The 20,798-nt window shown below is 38.1% G+C and overlaps 1 protein-coding gene across 7 annotated transcripts in view; it reads right to left on the bottom strand.

Annotated features, from left to right (window-relative positions):
• Window positions 1-709: 709 nt before the first annotated feature.
• The window catches only part of EYA1 (eyes absent homolog 1 (Drosophila)), a 217,598-nt gene continuing 197,509 nt past the window's right edge, over window positions 710-20,798 (bottom strand). For 4 of the 7 annotated variants that reach the window (XM_006860020.1, XM_006860022.1, XM_006860023.1 and 1 more), the window contains one exon: window positions 710-1,787. In XM_006860020.1, coding sequence (XP_006860082.1) covers window positions 1,707-1,787 — 81 coding nt within the window. In that variant the 3' untranslated portion in view covers window positions 710-1,706. The remainder of the gene's footprint in view (window positions 1,788-20,798) is intronic. The other 3 variants (XM_006860021.1, XM_006860025.1, XM_006860026.1) reach the window with 1 other exon arrangement.

Below are 20,798 nucleotides of genomic sequence, written 5' to 3'. Positions count from 1 at the left end.
GAGTAGCTCTTGAGCTACTTTGGGAAGCTGGGTCAAAGCTGGTATTTTTTTTTTTTAACACCAATATAGCATTAAAGAAAAATTGAAAAGTAATTTCATAACAGTTGAAGGCTGAGAGAAACCAAGTGCCCAAACAGATCACTTTTGGAGAAGCTTTTTTATGGTGTGACCGAGAGGACAACTTTTATTTTCAAGAATTATGCTTGTTATATAATACATAATGAACATAGAGAGAAACACTTTTTCGTTGGTGGTGAAAAACACTCTGCCATGGCCGCTGTGGGCAGTGAGCTTTCCTCAGTGAAAAGGAGAAGAAGAGGGCAGAGAGAAAAAACACAACTGTGGAGAATCATGCCATTAGTAACATTTTCTGATTTCCAGATATGTGGTAATTTCCTCCTTTATCTAAAAGAAAAAACAAAACAAAAAACAATGCAGACACGAAAATAATTCTAAGCACATGAAAACTTGGCTTTGCTCGTCTCCAATTCATGACTTTTTATTAATAAAATATATCTATCATCTACATTCTTTCTGTGGGAAGAAGCATTTGAATAATCACTTTATTCCAAGTAGTTACATATAATACATTAGTGTGGAAAATGAAAAAGTGACGTGGTAAGACCTCTTTTCCCAAATTGTTCAAGAAAATGCTGTGTTCTTTTACCAAGGCCTTTCTAACAGCATTGAAAAAGAAAAAAAACACATTACAACTGATGGGAACATTTTTGGAAAAACAAAATCCTGTTGACACTTGACATCCATGCTTTTGGTCTTGACAACATTATCTAAAAAAAAAAAAAAAAAATTCCAATATCTACATATTTATATCCAATACTTCATTCAGTGAGGCACCACACATGAGTCTGTGTATGGATTTCCTCATATTTCACTATCAAGGCATTTCTACCTTTCAATATCGTTTTCCTAAACAATATGTAAAAGAATCATCCATATTACAAATTTACACCAAAAATTCTTTCTGTACATGATTGTCTCAGTGATGTACATATTATATGCTTAAATTAGACAATAGTTTAAACTACTTTGCAATGTGCTAAAATTAGGAGTACTTGCTGTGTCGTGAGGCAAATGCCTTCAATCACTTATTTCTTCTGCTGTTGTCTCTTGGATTATTTGATGTTAAAATCTGTTCGAATGAATTGTATAGTATGCGAACTATACCTCAACAAGGTTGTTTTTATTTTTTAAAGTAAGTCTGTTCATAAATAAGTAGAGATGTACAGATTACCCTGGGTATGAGACACCAAAAAGTAAACCTTCTTTACAAGAAAATTACTCCACTGGTTTTCAGGACGCACGTTTCAGTCCTTGTTGTGCAATCAAGTTTGCTGCATGTGCTGTTTAGGTCACACTGAAGACGCCAAAAACTTAAGTGTTTGCAGGTCCTTTCTTCACAGGTTTGAACCGTGCAGTTAATGTGGCAAAGACACATTACACTGGGTTAGAACATTCTCATGGCTTGTTTTCATTGGATTCACAGTACCAGAATCAACAGCTGTTCTGAAGGAAAAGACATGGTCCTCCATTTGCCACAAGGGCAACAGGTCAAGACCCACAGCAGTTGTGCATCAATATGTTGAAATCGCCAAGTTCTGTCATCCAGCGCTGACACGAGACTCAGGCCTGCTGGGTTTGTCCCTGGTCACAGGGCAGTTGTGGGGCTTCAAAGTGCTATGTGGCTGTTACAGGTACTCCAGCTCCAAGGCATGATGTAGGGCCATGAGGTCTGAGTGGCTGGAGATCCTCCAGAAAGGCATGGCATGCTGGGAAGGGAAAGATACATGGTGAGGTCAGAAAATGCTCCCGTACAAGCACCTAAAACGTCTATGGAAAATCCACTACACCATCTACTCTCTTTCTTAGTACAGTAAAACTGCTAGCTAACATCTTCACTTCACATCTGTTTTAAACAAAAACTCAAACTTAATCCTCCCCTAAGAATACTGCACTGAATTTTAAAATGTAATCTGGAGTCTGTTTCTTTTAAAAAGGTGATGGATATTTCTTAACTAGATCTACACTGTGACATGAATGCCAATTCCAAACTTGAAGCATAGCTATGAATGAAACTCTGCTGATATCAGTTGCCTTTCAAAACATCTGTCCAGTGTATTTTTAAGGTTGAAAGTTTAAACGGCTCATTATTTTCTAAGAGTTTAAGCAGTTGTCCCTAGTTGGTAGTATTGTATATTGCTCAAAAATTGAATCTTGCTCAATTTTCCAATTATTTTCCATCAGCTTTTCTTTTTTTAAATTGATCTTGAAATGATTTTACCATATGGGAAAATTTTGAATGAAAGTCTCTAAGTTTTGTTTGTTTTTGTAGTTGTTGTCTAAACCATCAATCTAAAAACCTAAAGTTTAAATAATAGAAATGTTTGTGAAACACCTGAATAAACTAGAGACAGGAAAAACGGGAGGGGGGGGGAACGGGGGGGGGGCGAATAACTGTAGTTAACCTCATCAATGAAAGGTGAATACATAGTTGTAAAATTTCATTGCTCAAAAGCATCATAGTGTGTACTTATGCGTCAGCAAATTTTTTTTCTTAAATATAATCATCTTTTATAGGGCAAAATTCTATTTAGTCTATAGAAAATGCTTTTGAAAATAAAAATAAATATAAATGGAGGACAGACTATAATAATTTGCAGCTATACTATGGAAGTTTAAGAAAATCTACTAGTCACTTTGTGGGAGAAAGATGAGATTTTCTGCTCCTGGAGCGATTATAACCTCAGAAATCCTATACAGGATAGTTATGAGTTGGAACCAACTTGAGATCACACAAGATCAAATATATCTCTGCATTCCTTCGATGATAGAATAATCTTGAACTGAGTACTAAAGATGTCATTGCAGATTTTTAGAAGGCTAATCCTAGTGTGGCACTGTGAGTTAATGTGTTGGACTGCAAAGTCAGTTTGATCTGCAAGATTGGCAGTTCAAGCTCACCAGCTGCTCCTCTAAAACCCTAAACAGGATCACTACGGGTCAGAACAGACTCAGTGGCACTTAACAACAACAACAATCCACTTGGCAACTTTAAAGAGATGTTATTTCACATTCATTCCCTATTGAGGTCCAGGCTAGGTGTAGAAGACTCACAGATGCATACAGTCCACGGTCTACCCTCTCCCAGTTGGTAGTGGAGTAGCAAAAATGTGTAAGTCACATGGGCTTAACATTTAAATTGAGGGAGTAGTTGGAGGGAGTTATCTTTCACTGGGAAAACTCCTGAGAAGAGGAGATGAAAGTTGAGTTAAATATAAAAGAATGATCATTCTGAAGAAGGTGTGTATGGGAGAGGGATGAAAAGATGATAAAGGGAAAATCCAAAGTTAGAATTACGGTTTTGTGTGTGAGAGAGATGTAACTGGTAACAACTAGGTGCAGGGCCTGGTAAGCTATACTACAGAATTTATTAATTATAATTATGATTGAATATTGTATCCAGAACTGTGCTAAGCAATTTGTGGTTGGTTGGTTGGTTATGTGCCGTGGAGTCAGTTCCGACTCATAGCGACCCTGTACAGGGTTTCCGAGCCTGTAAATCTTTACGGGAGCAGAAAGCCTCATCTTTCTCCTGTGGAACAGCTGGTAGTTTTGAACTCCTGACCTTAAGGTTTGCAGCCTGATTCGTAACCACTAGCTCCAATTAGTGGGTTCAAACTGCCAGGCTTTTGGTTAGTATGTGAGTGCAAACCATTGCACCACCAGGTACCTTATACCCACAGAGATAGGTACCATTGTCATGATTTTAATGATAAGAAAACTGAGACCTAGAGGAGCAAAAATGTGTAGATAGCAGCTGGCAAGAATTGAAGCCAGAGAAGAAACTCTAGAATATTGAAGGACTATGTTGCATAGATCTGAGTCTGACATGTGTCTGATCTGTATAACACAAACATTTCTGATCTTTTTCTTATTAGAACAGAAACCCAAGTGTGTTATAAGACATTCATAAGGTATAGAGCTATGTAAAGAAAACACATAATTTCTAATCATATATACAAAAAAAACCACGAAGCGTTTTTTTAAAATTTCAAACTTGTTTACACACATAAAATTATGTGCATTTTGTTAATTAATGTAAAATTCTGGGTCATTGCGTACCGACTCATAGCGACTCTGTTTAGGGTTTCTGAGATGCGGCGGGTGAACTTCAACTGCCAACCTTGTGGTTCAAAGTGACCTTGCAGTCCAGCACATTAATCCACAGTACCACACCAGGACTCCAGTTATGAATATATGGTGGTTCAAACCTATGAGCTGCTCCTTGGAAACACTATACAGGGTTGCTGTGACATGGAACTGACCTTTAATACCTGGTGGTACTATGAGGTCGAACAGACTTGACACCAATGGGTATCTTCCTTAAACAAAATATAATTACTCGTGAGACGTGAAATGTTTGTTTTTTCCTCAGAGTAGGTTCAGTCAAATTGTTTTTGCATGATGATTATCTGAAGTTGGATATATCTAACCTAGGCAAGTCCTATGCAAATACAACTATTAGCATTACAAATTTTGAAAGCCACTAGTACATTCGAAACACATTGACGAATGCATTGAATGGCAGAGAAATTGAAAAAGGAATTGATAAAATCTATTTATTTGGTATAAGGCTAGGCTATAGACTGGGCATTTGATTCCACAGGAAATTAGGGTTCTAGGCTATGGTTGGGAGTCCTAGAGTGGTGCTATGGGTTAATGAGCTAGACTGCAAAGCTGGTTTAAACTACAGGGTTGGTGGTTCAAACTCACCAGCCACTCCGAGGAAGCCCTATACAGGGTTGCTATGGGTCGGAACTGACTTGACAGCACTTAAAAACAACAGTAGGCTATGGTTGTGACTCATCTTTACAGGTGTAGGAGAGATGTCAGCTCAGAGCACATTTGATTGTAACTGTTTTACTTCACACATTATACTTGAAACACCTTATGGAAAGGGGAGATTATACACAGAGCCTTGAAATGACTTATTTACTGGTGCTGAAATACCAACGTCTTTAGTCTTCTCATATAGCATATTAATAAGAACCACATGGTCTAGCAACACCCAGAAATGAACTTAGGTGATGAAATATGTCTCTGGTATATTACAAAGCTCCTGGGTAGTGAAAATGGTTAATGTGCTCAGCTGCTAACTGAAAGGGTGGAGATTCAAGTCTAACCAGAAGTACTTTGGAAGAAAAGCCCAGTGATCTACTTCCTCTGAAAAACCAGCCATCAATAGCTCTATGGAGCACAATTCTACTCTGACACACATGGAGTTGCCATGAGTTGGAATTGATTCAATATCAACTGGCATGGTGTATTCTAGACAAGCAATGTTGATGTGGTCATTTATTGGAGAAAAACTGTCAGTTGTTCTACAGATCTTCTGGCAAATCTTAGATTTTCATGAAACAGAAAAGGTAGTCTCTGAGGAGCATCCCCTACATGAAGACAGCAAGTTCATTCTCAGCATTGCTTCACAGAATGAATTGTTAAAAAGAATGGCTTCTCCACAGACACCCGTCGACCTGGAGATGAGACAGAGAAGAGGAGGAGTTTGTTGGTCTGCGACATGGTGAGGCCTGTGGACTCCTGAGCCCATGGACAAGAACATAGCCACAGAGGTCTAGAGTTGCGAGAGAAGCGCCCAGCTGATATGAAGTGAGGAGTGATGCACAAGAATGCACAAACTTATAGATAATATGCATTTGACCTGGCTTCAATCACTTGATGATCAGAACTTGGCCTGAGGAAAATAAAAGGGAAATAAAAAGCCCCCCCCCCATTTTTTAAATAAAGGAAACAAGTGTAAATTGCTACAATTTGATGAACTCAACCTATACTTATGGATGTAGTAGCTCAAAATACCAACTGAGACGGAAGGAGTCCTCACATCCAAAATCAATCCTATCCACTCTGTATAAAGGGTTGATAGGGATGGACAACTTAGACTGGCTACCTAAAATGGGAGGGGCCATAAAGGCAAGAAGTGACTGGCTTACAAGTTTTCAAGGAAGAGTTTAGTTTCAGAGAGTGGGGGAGAAGGTAGAATCCCCACTGAATAGTTTTCATCTTGTTTAGCTGGGTCTGATGAAAGAAAATGGGAATAAGATTCTTATGATTCAATAATGAGTAACTGTTATCATGACTAATTGCGACTATTACAACTGTATAGGTAGAAGTTTTGTAACAAAAAGAGGGGAGTAGTTAATCTTACAGTCCAGGAACAGAGAACCCTAGGACCTTCAAAAGAGAAGAGCATAAGCAGAATGTGGGACCCTATCCAGAGGAGTGACACCAGAGATGGAGACAGAGATGAGAACATGCAGAGAGAGAGCAGCTGAGGACTCTAGACTCATGGAAAGAGAAAGGCTGTGTGCTGGCTGCCAGGTGCTGGTGACTGAAGAATGTGTCCTTTGGTTGTTTAAATGATTATCTTTTCCTGGGTGATTTTGCATACATCCCCCAAAAAACAAACAAACAAAACAGAGGAAATAGAAGCAAATACGGTTGAATGATGATGCACAGAGGACACTGTAATCATTGTAACGAAATGATGAGTGTGAAACTGATGTTTCCCTATGTAAACTAATCACTCAATTCACAAAAACTTAAAAAAGAAACAATGGCTTCTCTAAGAATAATGTATTTTACTTCCTCTTCACTTAAGTCAAGGTTGTAAGAAGGCTGTATCTAGGTTTAGGAACCCTGATGGCACTGTGTTAGACTGTTAATCCCAAGGCTGGTGATTTAAGCACATCAACTGCGAAATGGGTAAAAGATGAGGCTTTCTGCTCCCAGAAAGATTTACAGTCTTGGAAACCCTGTACAGGGTCGCTATGAATAAGAATAGATGCAATAACAGTGGGTTTGATTTTTTTTGTTTGTTTTTTTCCATTTGATATCTAGGGGAGAAGATTGATGGTTCAAACTACCATCGACACATAATTAGAACTAATATTGCAAAATGATCATGTTAATTTACATATATATTTATTTGACTAAGCATTTACAACAGTTTTCCTAGGTCAAGTGGGTGCAAAGTAAGTAACCTCCTTCCCCAAGAAAAGTATTTCTGAAACAAAATCAGAGATCTGGTAGAGGAAAAGGAAAGCAAGTGCTAGAATGAGGAGACCTAGGTTCAGCGCTTAAATCACATAATCTCGCAGAAGCCCCAGTTTCTTTATGTGAAGAATGAAGGTTTAGGGGAAGTGGCTTAATAAAGTATATAATTCTTGTACCTATATAACACTATTAACTACAGTAGCTATATACATACATACATACATACATACATACATAAATATACAATGTAAAAAAATATGCCCCTACACTGTCAGGAACTGCTAGATAAGCAAGATTTGTTGTTAAGTGCTGTCGAGTCGGTTCCGACCCATAGGGACCCTATACAGGGTTTCTGAGGAGCAGCTGATGAGCTTGTACCACCGACCTTGCAGTTCAAATGGCTTTGTAGTCTGGTGCATTAACCCATAGCACCACACCAGGACTCCAAGATAAACAAGATAGAGCTCTGTTAAAACGCTTCCATTGCACTGTGAGACAGTGTGGAACTAACACAAAAAGATAAACTCAGAGAGGGGAGAGAGCAGTTGTAAACTGGAAAGGGAAAGTAAGTTTACACTGAACTCTGACAAGTGGGCAAAGCTTCATTCATGGGTGGAGAAAGGATGGCAAAAGGCTGACAGGTGGTTATGAACAGACCATTTTCAGTAACTAATTAGAAGGGCTGGAATGGTGTGTTCATCATGCAGACTAATAAAGGAGGCGGTTTTCCAAGATAGAAGTACTTGGAATATTTAACCAATGAGTTTAGATTTTTAACTTGTAAATGGAATAATGTTAAGTCTTCAGCTACTAACTGGAAGGTTTGTGGTTCAAACCCACCCAGTGGCTCTGTGGGCGAAAGACCTGACAATTTTCTCTCATCAAGTTCACAGCTTAGCAAACTCTATTTTGTAAATTAATAGTTTTATTCTGCCAAATGGAAGCACCAAGTTGAACACTGACTTGAAAACGCTGAACGATGACAAGAAATTAAAGGGAACAGATACTAACACTCCCTTACTGCCAAGAGTCAGTGTGGAGGAGGCATGTGAAGCCATTTAGGGTGGCAGCAAGGTAAGGAGGGGTAGGACAGGTGGGTTGTCTGGCTGGTAGTAGAGGAACCAGATAGAGTAAAAGTAAAAATAGAGTAGGTGCAATCGAAGGGAGATATATTGGGAAGAGATAACTCAGAGTTCGGAGTTGGATGTAGAAAATATCAAAGCAAATGTAAAGTAGATGCACTGGTTTGGGACAACTATATTCAAGTATCAAGTAGGTATGATGTAGAGATATCAGGTAACAGGTGTCATAGGACTGAACAGAGTTAAACACAAATCTTAACAGAAGTGTTACAACTGAAACCATAACGTGTAGGCTAGTTTATAAAGAGTAGACATATACAAGCACCAAGCTTCTTTCCTCAGGGTACTGGGTTGATAGGGAGGGGCAATTCAGATATTGGCTATCAAAACAAAGGCATGAAGTGGCTGGCTTATAAATTTTCATGACTGTGCTTAGTTTCAGAATGAGAAGGGTAAACTAGAATCCTCATTGAATAGTTTTTCTCTTCTCCAGATGGATCTGGTGAAAGGGGAGGGAGGGATGATCCTGATAGGATTTTATGGGTCAACTGTGAGTAACTGTTAGCAGGATTAATTGTAATTGTTACAACTGTAATTGTAGAAGAGGTGTAATTAAAAGGGGGTTGTAGTTAAACTTTCATTTCAGGAACAGAGCATCCCAGGAACATCAAGAGAGAAGAGCATGAGTGGAGCATGAGATCCTATCTAGAAGGGTGGTGACAACAGAGACAGTGTCAGGGATGATGACACAGAGAGATAGAGAAGCAGAGGACCAAAGGTCTATGGACTGAGAAAGGCTGTGTGCCTGTGGGAAGGAATCTGTCTTGCTAAATGTGCCCTTGGGACATTTAAATGAATATATATATTTTTGTTTTATGTGTATACATCAAATATTTTTGGTTTATTAATTTGTGAAAAGTAAGATGCAAAAGGGAAGCCACAGGGAGGAAGCAGAATAACTCTTTACAGAAAGCAGATTGTAATCATTTAGATGAAGCAAAATGCATGACTGGTTGAAAGTAAAGCTGATGATCTTGTCTGCTAACCCTCACTTCTATTCACAATAATTAAAAAAAAAGAGTTGATAAATACTGAGAGAAAGTCTCAATCTTAGGAAGTACACAGGTTGTGGGTCTTTGCTGTTGTTAACTGCTACTGAAACCATTTCAATTCATAGCAACTCCTCGAGTGCTGAGTAGAACAGTTCCACAGGGTTTCAAAGCTGTGACCTTCTGGAAGCAGATTTCCAGGCCTGCCATCTGAAGCATCTCTGGGTGGGTTTCACCCACCAAACTTAATGTTAATTATCCTGCCACTTTATCATTTGAGCCATCCAGAGGCTCCCACTGAGTGTTTAGGACCAAATATTCTGATGAATGAGAAGATAAGGATTCCTCTTGCTTACTCCTCTGTGTGTGTGTGTGTGTGTGTGTGTGTGTATAATCCTCAGATCCTACCCTTTCCCATCTGATAATTTACATTTATCTCTTTTAGTTGTATATAAAGTCAATAAGATGAAATGATGGGTCCATGAACAGTCAAATAAAAATTGAGTTTTGCTGGATTTAAGTACACATACTCTTTGATTTAGGTATTCCACTTCTAGGAATTTATCATACCCTTGCATGTGATGAGCCACATTAGGTCCATTCATTGCAGAACTGATAGCAAATGACTAGAAACAACCTAAAAGTCCAGCCTCAGAAGATGAGTTAAATTATAACACATCCATATAACAGAATACTGCTACACCCATTTAAAAAGATTAGGAATCAAAGCTCCATGTACTGATATGGAATAACTGCTAGGATACATAAGTAAGTGAAAAACCAGGTACAGGGAAAGGGTATACAGTTAGCATGTAAACATAACACGGTAAAATAACATTTCTGTACTTTCGTACTCATACATTATCTCTAAAACATTTGCATATGGAGGCACAAATACTTCCCAAATTGTTATAACCCAAAATAACCAGGAGACAGGCTATTTTAAGAACTCATTCTGAATCTTATTGCACAGTTTTGTTCTTTCATCATCTGTCTATTTGCTTGCCCTCTAGAGAGAAGTCAGTTCTTCAGGGAGAAGGGTGGAATCCAACTCAAGGACTGGCAGATATAGTAAGTGCTCACTAAGTATTAAATGCATGAATGCCTTCACAACAATACAATCCACTGCACTTGTGGTTTGCAATCCCTGTGTCCCACTTGGCATTTGTAGTACAAGTTTTGTGTGTTTTTAATTTGATCTCTTTTGCAAAAATGACGTGTGTTTTTCTCCTGAAGAAACTTAGAATAGGGCATTATTAATCAGGTTCTCAGCTGCATTTTGGATTTCAGCATGTTTCAAGTTTAAAAGAGCATATTTTGGTGGAATCTTTATCATAAGAGATTTATTTTATGTTGTTCTCTGAAAAGTAAACAAAGTTATAGAGTTATCATAAAATGAAGCCACTTTTTCTCTTTTTGTTGATAGCTGCCTTCTAGTGGATTTCAACTCATGGCAGCCCTTATGTACACAATAGAAATGCTCCATGGCGTTTACAAGGCTGTGAGACAAACTGCTGTCCATATATAGAGGCTTTTATTACTTACATTTTGTTTTTGTTTTTTAAATCATTCATATGCTTAATTATTTTCACATATTATTTTCCCTATGTATGAAAGAGCTCTGGTAGTGTAGTGGTTACGAATCGGGCTGTGAACCGCAAGGTCAGCAGTTCGAAACTACCATTCGTTCCGTGGGGGAAAGATGAGGCTTTCTGCTTCCATAAAGATTTACAGCCTCGGAAACCCTGTTCGGGGTCACTATGGGTCGGAACCGACTTCACGGCACATAACAACAACAACATGTTGTAGTAGGAAAACATAATTGATGGATAAAACAACAAGTAAAACTATCTCCTTCTAGGTTTTGACAATACAGACCTTTATCAAAGGTTGTTGTTGTTAAGTACCGTCGAGTCGGTTCCAACCCATAGTGACCCTGTACAGGGTTTCCAAGGCTATAAATATTTTTGGGAGCAGAACGCCTCATCTTTTTCCCGTGGAGCGGCTGGTAGTTTCGAACTGCTGGCCTTGAGGTTCGCAGCCCGATTCGTAACCACTACGCTACCAGAGATCCTTTTATCAAAGGTAGATCTCCAAAAGTAGATGGCTTCCCATATTCCCCTTTGTTCAGTCTCTCCAGGAACAAACATGTGGTCTTGGAAAACTCTGCTAAGAAGTCCTGTTAGAATGAGTTGTTGTTTTAAAACATAATGGTGTTTCTAACTTTTTCTCTTTGAAGATGGTGTTCTTTATGATATAAATTACAGAATTAGATTAAATTACTGGTGTAAGCCCTGTGACTGTATGGGCCAAGAGACCAAGGATGACAGAACAGACTTCAATTGGTCATTAACAAAAATGGCAACTGGCAGAATCCTTGCTGGTTTTCATTTCTGAGCTTAAAAATGTAACAATCTCTAGCAAAAGAACATTATTTAGGGAGATGAAAGACAAGAGGAGGAGGTTGTATATGAGTTTTTAAAAACACACAGGAAATTAAGGGAAGCAAGATAAAATGTTCAAGGTCAATTTAGAATAAATATACAATGTTTTGATTTTGCAAAACATTGCAATGCTAGGACGTGTAGCACTCAATTGACACACTATTCACTTTATTAGTCATCTAGATTGCTCAGGAATGAAATTATATGTAAGAGCTAAAGACTTGTTGTCGAACGAAACACTGCCCAATCCTGGGCCAACCTCACTACTGTTGCCACGCTTGAGTCCATCAATGCTGCCACTTGGCCAATCCATCTTCTTGGGGGTCTTCCTCATTGTCTCTGACCCTCCACCTTACTAACATGATATCCTTCTCCAGTGACTGGTCCCTCCTGACAATTTGTCTGAAGTATGAAAGATCAAGTTTGGCCATCTTAGCCTCCAGGGAGCACTCTGGCTGTACTTCTTCCAAAATGGATCTATTGGTTCTTTTGGCAACCCATGGCACTTCCAAAATTCTCCTCTAACACCATAACTCAAATGCATCAATTCTTCTTCCGTCTTCCTTATTCACTGTCCAGCTTTCACATGCAAATAAGGTTATTGACAATACCATGGCTTGGGTCAGGCGCACCTTAGTCCTCAAGCTGACATCTTTGCTCTTCAGCACCTTAAAAAGGTCTTGTGCAGCAGATTTGCTTAATGCAATACATTGTCTGATCTCTTGACTGCTGCTTCCGTGAGTGTTGATAGTTGATCGAAGAAGAATGCAGTCCTTGAGAACTTCAATCTTTCCTCCGTTAATAAGAAGGTTGTTTGTTGGTCCAGTGGTAAGGCTTTTTGTTTTCTTTACATTGAGATGCAATCCATACCGAAGGCTGTGCTCTTTGATCTTCATCAGTAAATGTTTAAAGTCCTCTTCACTTTCAGTAAGTAAGATTGTATCATCTGCATATCACAGGTTGTTACTGAGTCTTCCTCCAATCCTGAAGCCACGTTTTTCTTCAGAGAACCCAGTTTTTCAGATTATTTGCTCAACATACAGGTTGAATAAGTATGATGAAAGAATATAACCCTGTCTCTCACCTTTCTTAATTTTAAAACATTCAGTGTTCCCATCTGTTCGAACAACTGTCTCTTGGTCCAGGTCCAGATTCCACAGGAGCACAATTAAGTGTTCAGGAATACTCATACTTTGTAATGTTGTCCATAGCTTGTCATAAGCCACACAACTGAAAGCCTTTGCATAGTCAATAAAGCACAGTAAACATCTTTCTGATATTCTCTGCTTTCAGCCAAGATTCATCGGACATCAGCAATGATATCCCACTTTCTATGGCCTCTTCTGAATCTGGCTTGAACCTTTGGAAGTTCTCTGTCAATATATGTATGCTTGCAGCTGTTTTTGTATTACCTTTAGCAAAACTTTACTCGCATGAGATATCAAAGAGATTGTCCAATGATTTCCGCATTCCTTTGGGTCACCTCTCTTTGGAATGGGCACAAATATGGATCTTTTCCAATCAGTTGGCCAGATAGTTGGCTTCCAGATTTCTTGGCAGAGATGAGTGAGTACCTCCTGTGCTGCCTCACTTTCTTGAAAGATTTATATTTTTATTCCATCAATTCCTGGTTCCTTGTTCTTTGCCAATTTGCACCTTTGACTTCCTCCTTCAGTATCACTGGCTCTTGGTCATATGCTACCTCTTTAAACGGTTAAACATTAATCATTATTGATCATCTGTTGTGGTACAGTGATTTTGTGTATTCCTTCCATCTTTTCTTGGTGTTTTCTGCATCATTCAATAATTTGCCCAGAGAATCTTTCAGTAACGAGCCTAGAGGCTTGAACTTTTTCTTCAGTTCCCCAGCTTGAGAAATGTTCAGCGTGTTCTTCCTTTTTGGTTTTCTGATTCTAGATCTTTGCACATTTTGTTGTAATATTTGGCTTTGTCTTCTTGAGGTTATCTTTGAAATTTTCTGTTCAACTCTTATAACTCCTCATTTCTTCCATTTGCTTTAGCATCTCTACACTGGAGAGCAAGTTTCCATTTTGACCTTTTCCTTCTTTCTTGTCTTCTTAATGACTTTTTGCTTTCTTTATGTATGATGTTCTTGCTATTATCCCACAACTCTTCTGGTCTTTGGTAAAGACTTATTCAACTTATTTAATTTTAGTCATGAATGCAAAATGAACAGAGTTATACCTACTTTCTCAAAGGAGAGAGACAATTGCTCAATGTACTCTATAATAACCTAAAAACTTAGGCTGTAAAGTCTTTTTGGTAAATAGAGTCATATTTAAGACGTCTGAAGGAGGCTTGTGCGAAATCGCACCACGAGATTAAAGTCTGGTCACTTTCTAGACCTTGACCAACTTATTTATTTATACCCTCCCTGTGTCTCGGTTTTCTCATAGGTAAAATGTGTGTGAGAATTCCTTTATTTAAAAAGATGTAAGGATTTAATGAGATAGCATACAAGAAGACATATGATAAGGTCTTGTTGTTGTTCTTAGATGCCATCAAGTTTGTTCTGACTCATAGCAACCTGTATGCACAGAAGAATGAAACACTGTTCTGTCCTATGGCATTTCACAATCCTTGCTAAGTTTGAGTCCATTGTCAATCCATCTCATTGAGTGTCTTCCTCTTTCTTACTCTCCACTTCTTAACAAACACGATGTTCTTCTCCAGGAACTGATCCCTCCTGATAACATGTCCAAAGTGTATGAGACAATGTCTCACCATCCTTGGTTCTTTATAAGGAGCACTCTGGGTGAACTTCTTCCAGGTTAGGTTTGTTTGTTCTTCCGTCAATCTGTGGTACTTTCAATATTCTTTGCCATTACCCCAATTCCCAGGCATCACCTTCTTCTTAAGTCTTCCTTATTCACTGCCCAGTGAATATGAACTGATTGAAAATGTCATGACTTGGATCAGGTGCCTGTTAGTCCGGAAAGTGGTATCTTTGCTTTTTTAACACTTTAAAAGGTCTTTTGCAGCAGGTTTGCCTAATGAAATATGCCATTTGATTTCTTGACTGCTGCTTCCATGGGTATTAATTATAGATTCAAGTAAGATGAAGTCCTTGAAAACATCAAATGTTTTCTCTGTATAATGAAATTGCTTTATTATGGTATTGGTCCAGCTGAGAGGATTTTTATTTTATGTTGGAGTGCAATCCCTACTGAATTCTTTGATTTTTGTCAGTAAGATCTTCAAATCTTCTTAGCTTCTAGCAAGCAAGTCTATGTCATCTGCATACTGAAGGTTGTTAATGAATCTTCTTCTGATCCTAATGCTGCATATAGTCCAGATTCTTGAAATATTTGCTCAGCATAACAACTGAAGAAGTATGGTAACAAAAAATTTAATCATAACACACACCTTTTCTAATTTTTAACCATGGAACATCCCTTTGTTTTGTCTGAAAGACTACATCTTGTTCTATGTACTGTTTCTACATGAACACAATTTAGTACTCTGGAATCCTCAATCTTTCACAATGTTATTGATCATCTGTCATGATTCATACAATCAAATGCCTTTGAATAGTCAAAAAAGCACAGGTTAACATTTTTTTCTGTCATTCTTAGCTGTTAGCCAAGGTCCATCTGATACCAGCAATGATATCTCTTGTTCCATGTCCTCTTCTGTATCAAGCTTGAATTTCTGGCAGACCCTGCTGATGTACTGCTGTACATGTTCTAGGATGATCTTCAATACAATGTTTACTTGTGTGTGATAATAATGATAATGTTCTATAATGTCCACATTCTGTTGGATCACCTTTGGAATGGACATGAATATGAATCTCTTCTAGTCAGCTGGCCAGTGAACAGTATTTAAATTTTCTTGGCACAGACAAGTGAGTGCTTCCAGCATTGCATCTCTTCATTGAAAGATCTCAACTGGTATTCTGTCAATGCCTGGAGCATTACTTTTCACCAAAGCCTTCAGTGCAACTTAGGTTTCTTCCTTCAATACCTTCAATTCTTGATCTTATGTTACCTCCTGAAATAGTTGAGCATTAATCAAGTCTTTTGTTACAGTGACTCGGTGTATTTATTCCATTTCTGCTTGCAGCATCATTCGGTCTCTTGCCTATAGAATCCTTCAATATTTCAACTTGAGGCTTGAGTTTTTTCTTCAGTTCTTTCAACTTTATTTTCTTGAGCTATTGCTTCTTTTCTTCATCATTTCTTCTAGTTGTTTCTCTGCATTCAGAGTTTCTTCTGACATCCATTTTTATCTTTTTTTGCCCCTTTCTGTCTCTTTTCATGACCTTTTGCTTTCTTCACATATGATATTCTTGATGTCATCCTACAACATGTCTGGTCTGTGGTTGTTAGTGTTCAATGCATCAAATTTATGTTGGAGATGGTCCCTAAATTTAAGTGGCATCTACTCAAAATCATATTTTGACTCTTATGGACTTGTTTTAAGCTTCTTTAGCTTCACCTTGAACTTATATATGAATAATTGATAGTCTGCTCTGCAGTCTGTCTAGGGCCTTATGCTGACTGATGTTGAGCTTCTATATCATTTCTATCCATAGATGTAATTGATTTGATTCCTATGTATTCCATCTGGAGAGGTCTAGTTGAATAGTCACAGTTTTTGTTGTTGGAAAAAGGTAGCTTTAATGAATAAGTTCTTGGTCTTGCCTAATTGTATATGTGATTTCTGGTGTCATTTCTTATCAATGTGGCCATATTTTCCAACTATTGATCCTTCCTATTTCCAACTTTCATATTCCAATACCAAGAATTATAAATACATCATTAATGCATGTTTGATCATTTCAGACTGAAGCTGGTACAAATCTTAAATATCTTCATCTTTGGCATTATTGGTTGGTGTATAAATCTGAATGTAATCATCATATTAACTGGTCTTCGTTGTAGACATGTGGGCATTATCCTCTCACTGACAGCATGTACTCATAATGGATCTTGGAATGCTTTTTTTTACAATGTAAGCATTTCTTTCAATTTGTCATTCCTGGCATACTAGACCATATGATTGTCTAATTCAAAATGGTCAATACCAGTCCATTTTCAGTTCACTAAAGTCTAGGATATTGATCTTTATGCATGTCATTTCATTTTTGATGATTTCCAATGTTCCTAGACACTTTTCACATTCTATGTTCTGATTATTAATGGTTGTTTCTTTCCATATTGAGTCATACTACACGAGCACATGAAGGTCCTGAAAACTTTACTTCATCCACATCATTAAGGCTGCCTCTCCTTTGAGGAGGCAGCTCTTCCCCAGTTAGATTTTAAGTGCCTTCCAAGCTGAAGAGCTCATCTGGCACCATATCAGATAATGTTCCACTGCTTTTTATAAGGTCTTGTTTCTATTGTTAGGTGCCATCAAGGTGGTTCTAACTCATAGTTACCCTGCCTGGTCCTGCACCATCATCAAAATTACTGATGTTGTTAAGTACCGTGGAGTCGGTTCTGACTCATGGTGACCCTGCACAGGGTTTCTGAGGATGCACATCTTTATGGGAGCAGAAAGCCTCATCTTTCTCCAGGGGAATAGCTGGTAGTTTTGAACTGTCGACCTTGAGGTTAGCAGTCCGATTCGTAACCACTGCGCTACCAGAGCTCCTTAAAATTATTGATAGCTGTTGCTAAGTCTTGCTAATAACTATCATTAGCAGTAATACTTCAGCTATGTCTTTAACTTATGTTTTTATTATATGTAATTTTTCAAAAGGTATAATGAACTACAGAATTTTATATCAAATACTGTTGTGGTTATTCACTTTGATCTGTTAAATATTCTCTATTTCTGTGTAGGACTCTAAATGTATTATCTTTTGTGCATTAGTAAATCCTGTCTTTTATATTCAAATGCTGTTGCTGTTGGTAAGTGCCATTGAGTTGACTTCGATTCACAGCATCCCTGTACAGGGTTTTTGAAAAGCAGCTGGTTTCTGTGGGTTTCAACTCCCAACGTTGTGGACAGTAGTCCAGTGCTTAACCTACAACATCTCACCAGGACCCCATTTAAATAATAAACTTTAAAAAGCCTAAAAAGAAATTCCTTCAATAAGGTTAGAAAATTTAAAAATGAATGGTCAGTTTATCATTCTGAGTGATAGACTGTTGACCTCTGAATCTTTTGTAAGATTATTTGGAATCAGAACCTTCTGAAATATGTATGCATTTTTCACATAGAAGCTATTTAAAAATTTTTTTTGGTTATAGTTTCATTATAATTCATACTACACTGGCAGGTCTCAAGGTACAAGGAGTTTGTTTAAAACAGGTACTCTTGGATTTCTATCAGATACACCCATCCTAGGAAATCAAAATAGAGCATTGAGGTCACAGTAGTCATTTATAGCCAAAAATTTTCAAAACTGTGTTACTTGCAGGTGGCTTCCTAGTTTCCTTTTGGTAATAAGTATGCATGTGCACATGTGTGTTTAGGTGCCACACATATAAAAAGAATAAAATATCCAAAGATAAACAGTAGAAACAATTTAACTATTCTTGAAAGAATGCCTTTAGTCCAAATCGAACATCAAACCAAGAATTTCTTCATTTTTTCCACATTGTATTCAGTGATGTCAGACTTTTTAAGAAACACACTTTTTGGAAGAGTTTGTTGTTGTTGTTACAGACTCATAGCCACCCTGTACAGGGTTTCCGGGGCTGTAAATCTTTAGAGGAGCAGAAAGCCTCATCTTTCTCCCGTGGAACAGCTGGTAGTTTTGAACTGCCGACCTTGTGATTCTCAGCCCGATTCGTAACTACTATGCTACCAGAACTCCTTTTTGGAAGAGACAATGACACAAACCTTGATAGTTCCCAGAGATTTCATCTGCGCCCCTCACATTTCAAACAATCATTTTAATATGCACCCCTCTGCCTACCACAAGCTAGAAATTTACATTTTAGTAGTCTTCACCTGAAATTAAATGTTTTTGTTAATTCCACAGTGAAAGGACTACCATGAAGGGAAATTCACAGCTTGACTCAGGCACATGCACTGGCTTTTCAGAGGTCCAAATTTCCTTTATATACCCACTATTAGTGTTATGTGCCCTTGAGTCTGTTCTGATGTATAGCGGATTTTTATAATGTTTCCAAGGTGTGGCTGGTTGGTTTGAACTGCCAACCTTGCTGTTAGTAGTCCAATACTTTGCCTTGCTGTTTGTTGTTAAGTGCTGTCAAGTCGATTCCAACCCTTAGCAACCCTGTATAGGGTTTCCAAGGACCAACTGATGAGCTTGAACCATCGACCTTGTAGTTCAAACAGCTTTGCAGTCTGGCACATTAACCACAGCGCCACATCCTTAGGAGGGCCTTTTTATGTGTGGTGCTGTAGGAAAAGCACTGGCCTAGTAACTTCAAGGTACGTGATTCAAATCCACCAGCCACTTTCAGAAACCCTATACAGAGTCACTATGAGTTGGGAACCCACTTGACAGCACTTAACAAAAGCAACAACAACATTATCTAGGAATGGTCTGGAAAATCCAGTACCTTTCCCAAGAAAAAGACTTGAATCTGGATTCCTGCAAAACGTAGGTGGTTACAAACTGGGCTGCTAACTTCATGGTCAGCAGTTCAAATCTACCAGCTGCTCCATGATAGAAAGATGAGGCATTGTATTCCCATTAAGATTTACAGCCTTGGCAGCCCTATACAGGGTTGCTATGATTTGGAACTGATCGGCGGCACACCACTACCACCACCAGGTTGAGTTCTGGTGATTTTAATTTAGCCTGTCAAAGAGCAGACATATGTGCCTTAATGGCAATGGTGGGTGGCTGCTGGTGAAGGCAGAATGTCAGAACTGGTGCTTGGATGGCAACTGTCATTTAGCATCAAGCACTACTAGATCTGAAGTATATGTGGGATTCCACTACCACTGACCGTTGTAAGGGTATTCTGGATCCTCCACACATTCTAGATCTATGAACATAAGTGAGATCATCTGTTATTTACACAATTGGGATCAACATCTGTGCTTTCATTGGATTTCAGAAAACACTGAAGATAAATTAAACCATCCTCACAGTCTATAAGAAAGTTGACCATATGCCATGCTTTAAGTCACCAGATCATAGATGTAGAGTTGAGCACTGTGTGCCATTACTGGTATACAATGGAATATTCCAGAAGAACTCAATTATTACATCTTTTATGAACATATACAGTGATTTCTATGAGTGAGTGTTTGAGGAAAGAAGGGAAAGTTAATCTATTGATTAATTTCATAAAATATTCAATGCTTTTAAAATTCAAGGAACATTTCTATAAATTTCTCTATAATCCAATTGTGCCAAGACTTAGGGTGCTATGAAAAAATTTCAAAACAGAGTCTCAAACAAAATAACAAAATAACTCTAGCTCTGTGGATCTCACAGTTCATTGCTGAAATAGGTCCGTACACAAATCATTAAAAACACTTTATGCATCAAGCTCCATTTGATGGGTTTTACATATCTTAACTAAATCTAAACCTTAGAAGAACTCTATTAGCTAGATGCTATCTCTATTTTATACATAAAGCAAGAGAAATAAATGGGTTAAGTTATTTATTCAAATTCAAAGTCACAAACTAGTAAGTAGCACAATCAATCGAACCCCAAGTTGACTGGAGCAAGAATACAAACTATCTACTACCTACAGCTGTTGAAGAATAAGAGAGTGCTCTTAAAAACAGAGCAGACAGTAAAGGTGGTACATGAACTGAGTCTTGAAAATAAGGAGGATAATGGCAGAAGGCCTTTGGAAAAAGATCATTCCAAGGAGAGGCAACAACAGGGGAAAAATGTTGAGCATGGTCCAGAGATGATAAGCCGATGAGTGTGACTGTAATGCATGGTGGAGAAACAGAAAGACTGGAAGAACAGGCTATAACCAGACTGTGAAAACCTGGAATGCCAGGCTAACGAATGTGGACATTTTTTCTTTGCCTTTTTTTTTTTTTTAATGCATTGAGATGTCCTAGAAAGCATTTGCTAAGTAAAATTATATAAAATTCTAAGTGAAATCATATAGAATTATACTCGTAGGGATGCAGAAATTAAAAAAGGCAAGTGTGACGGGAAAACCAGAAACCAAGGGACTAATTTTCTGGTCCATTCCCCTTTCCCTCCTCCT

The sequence above is a fragment of the Chrysochloris asiatica genome, unplaced genomic scaffold, assembly GCF_000296735.1.
Source record: "Chrysochloris asiatica unplaced genomic scaffold, ChrAsi1.0 scaffold00036, whole genome shotgun sequence".
NCBI classification, from domain to species: domain Eukaryota; kingdom Metazoa; phylum Chordata; class Mammalia; order Afrosoricida; family Chrysochloridae; genus Chrysochloris; species Chrysochloris asiatica.
The sequence above is the reverse complement of the archived record's forward strand: the minus strand, read 5'-3'. Positions and strand labels throughout refer to the sequence as shown.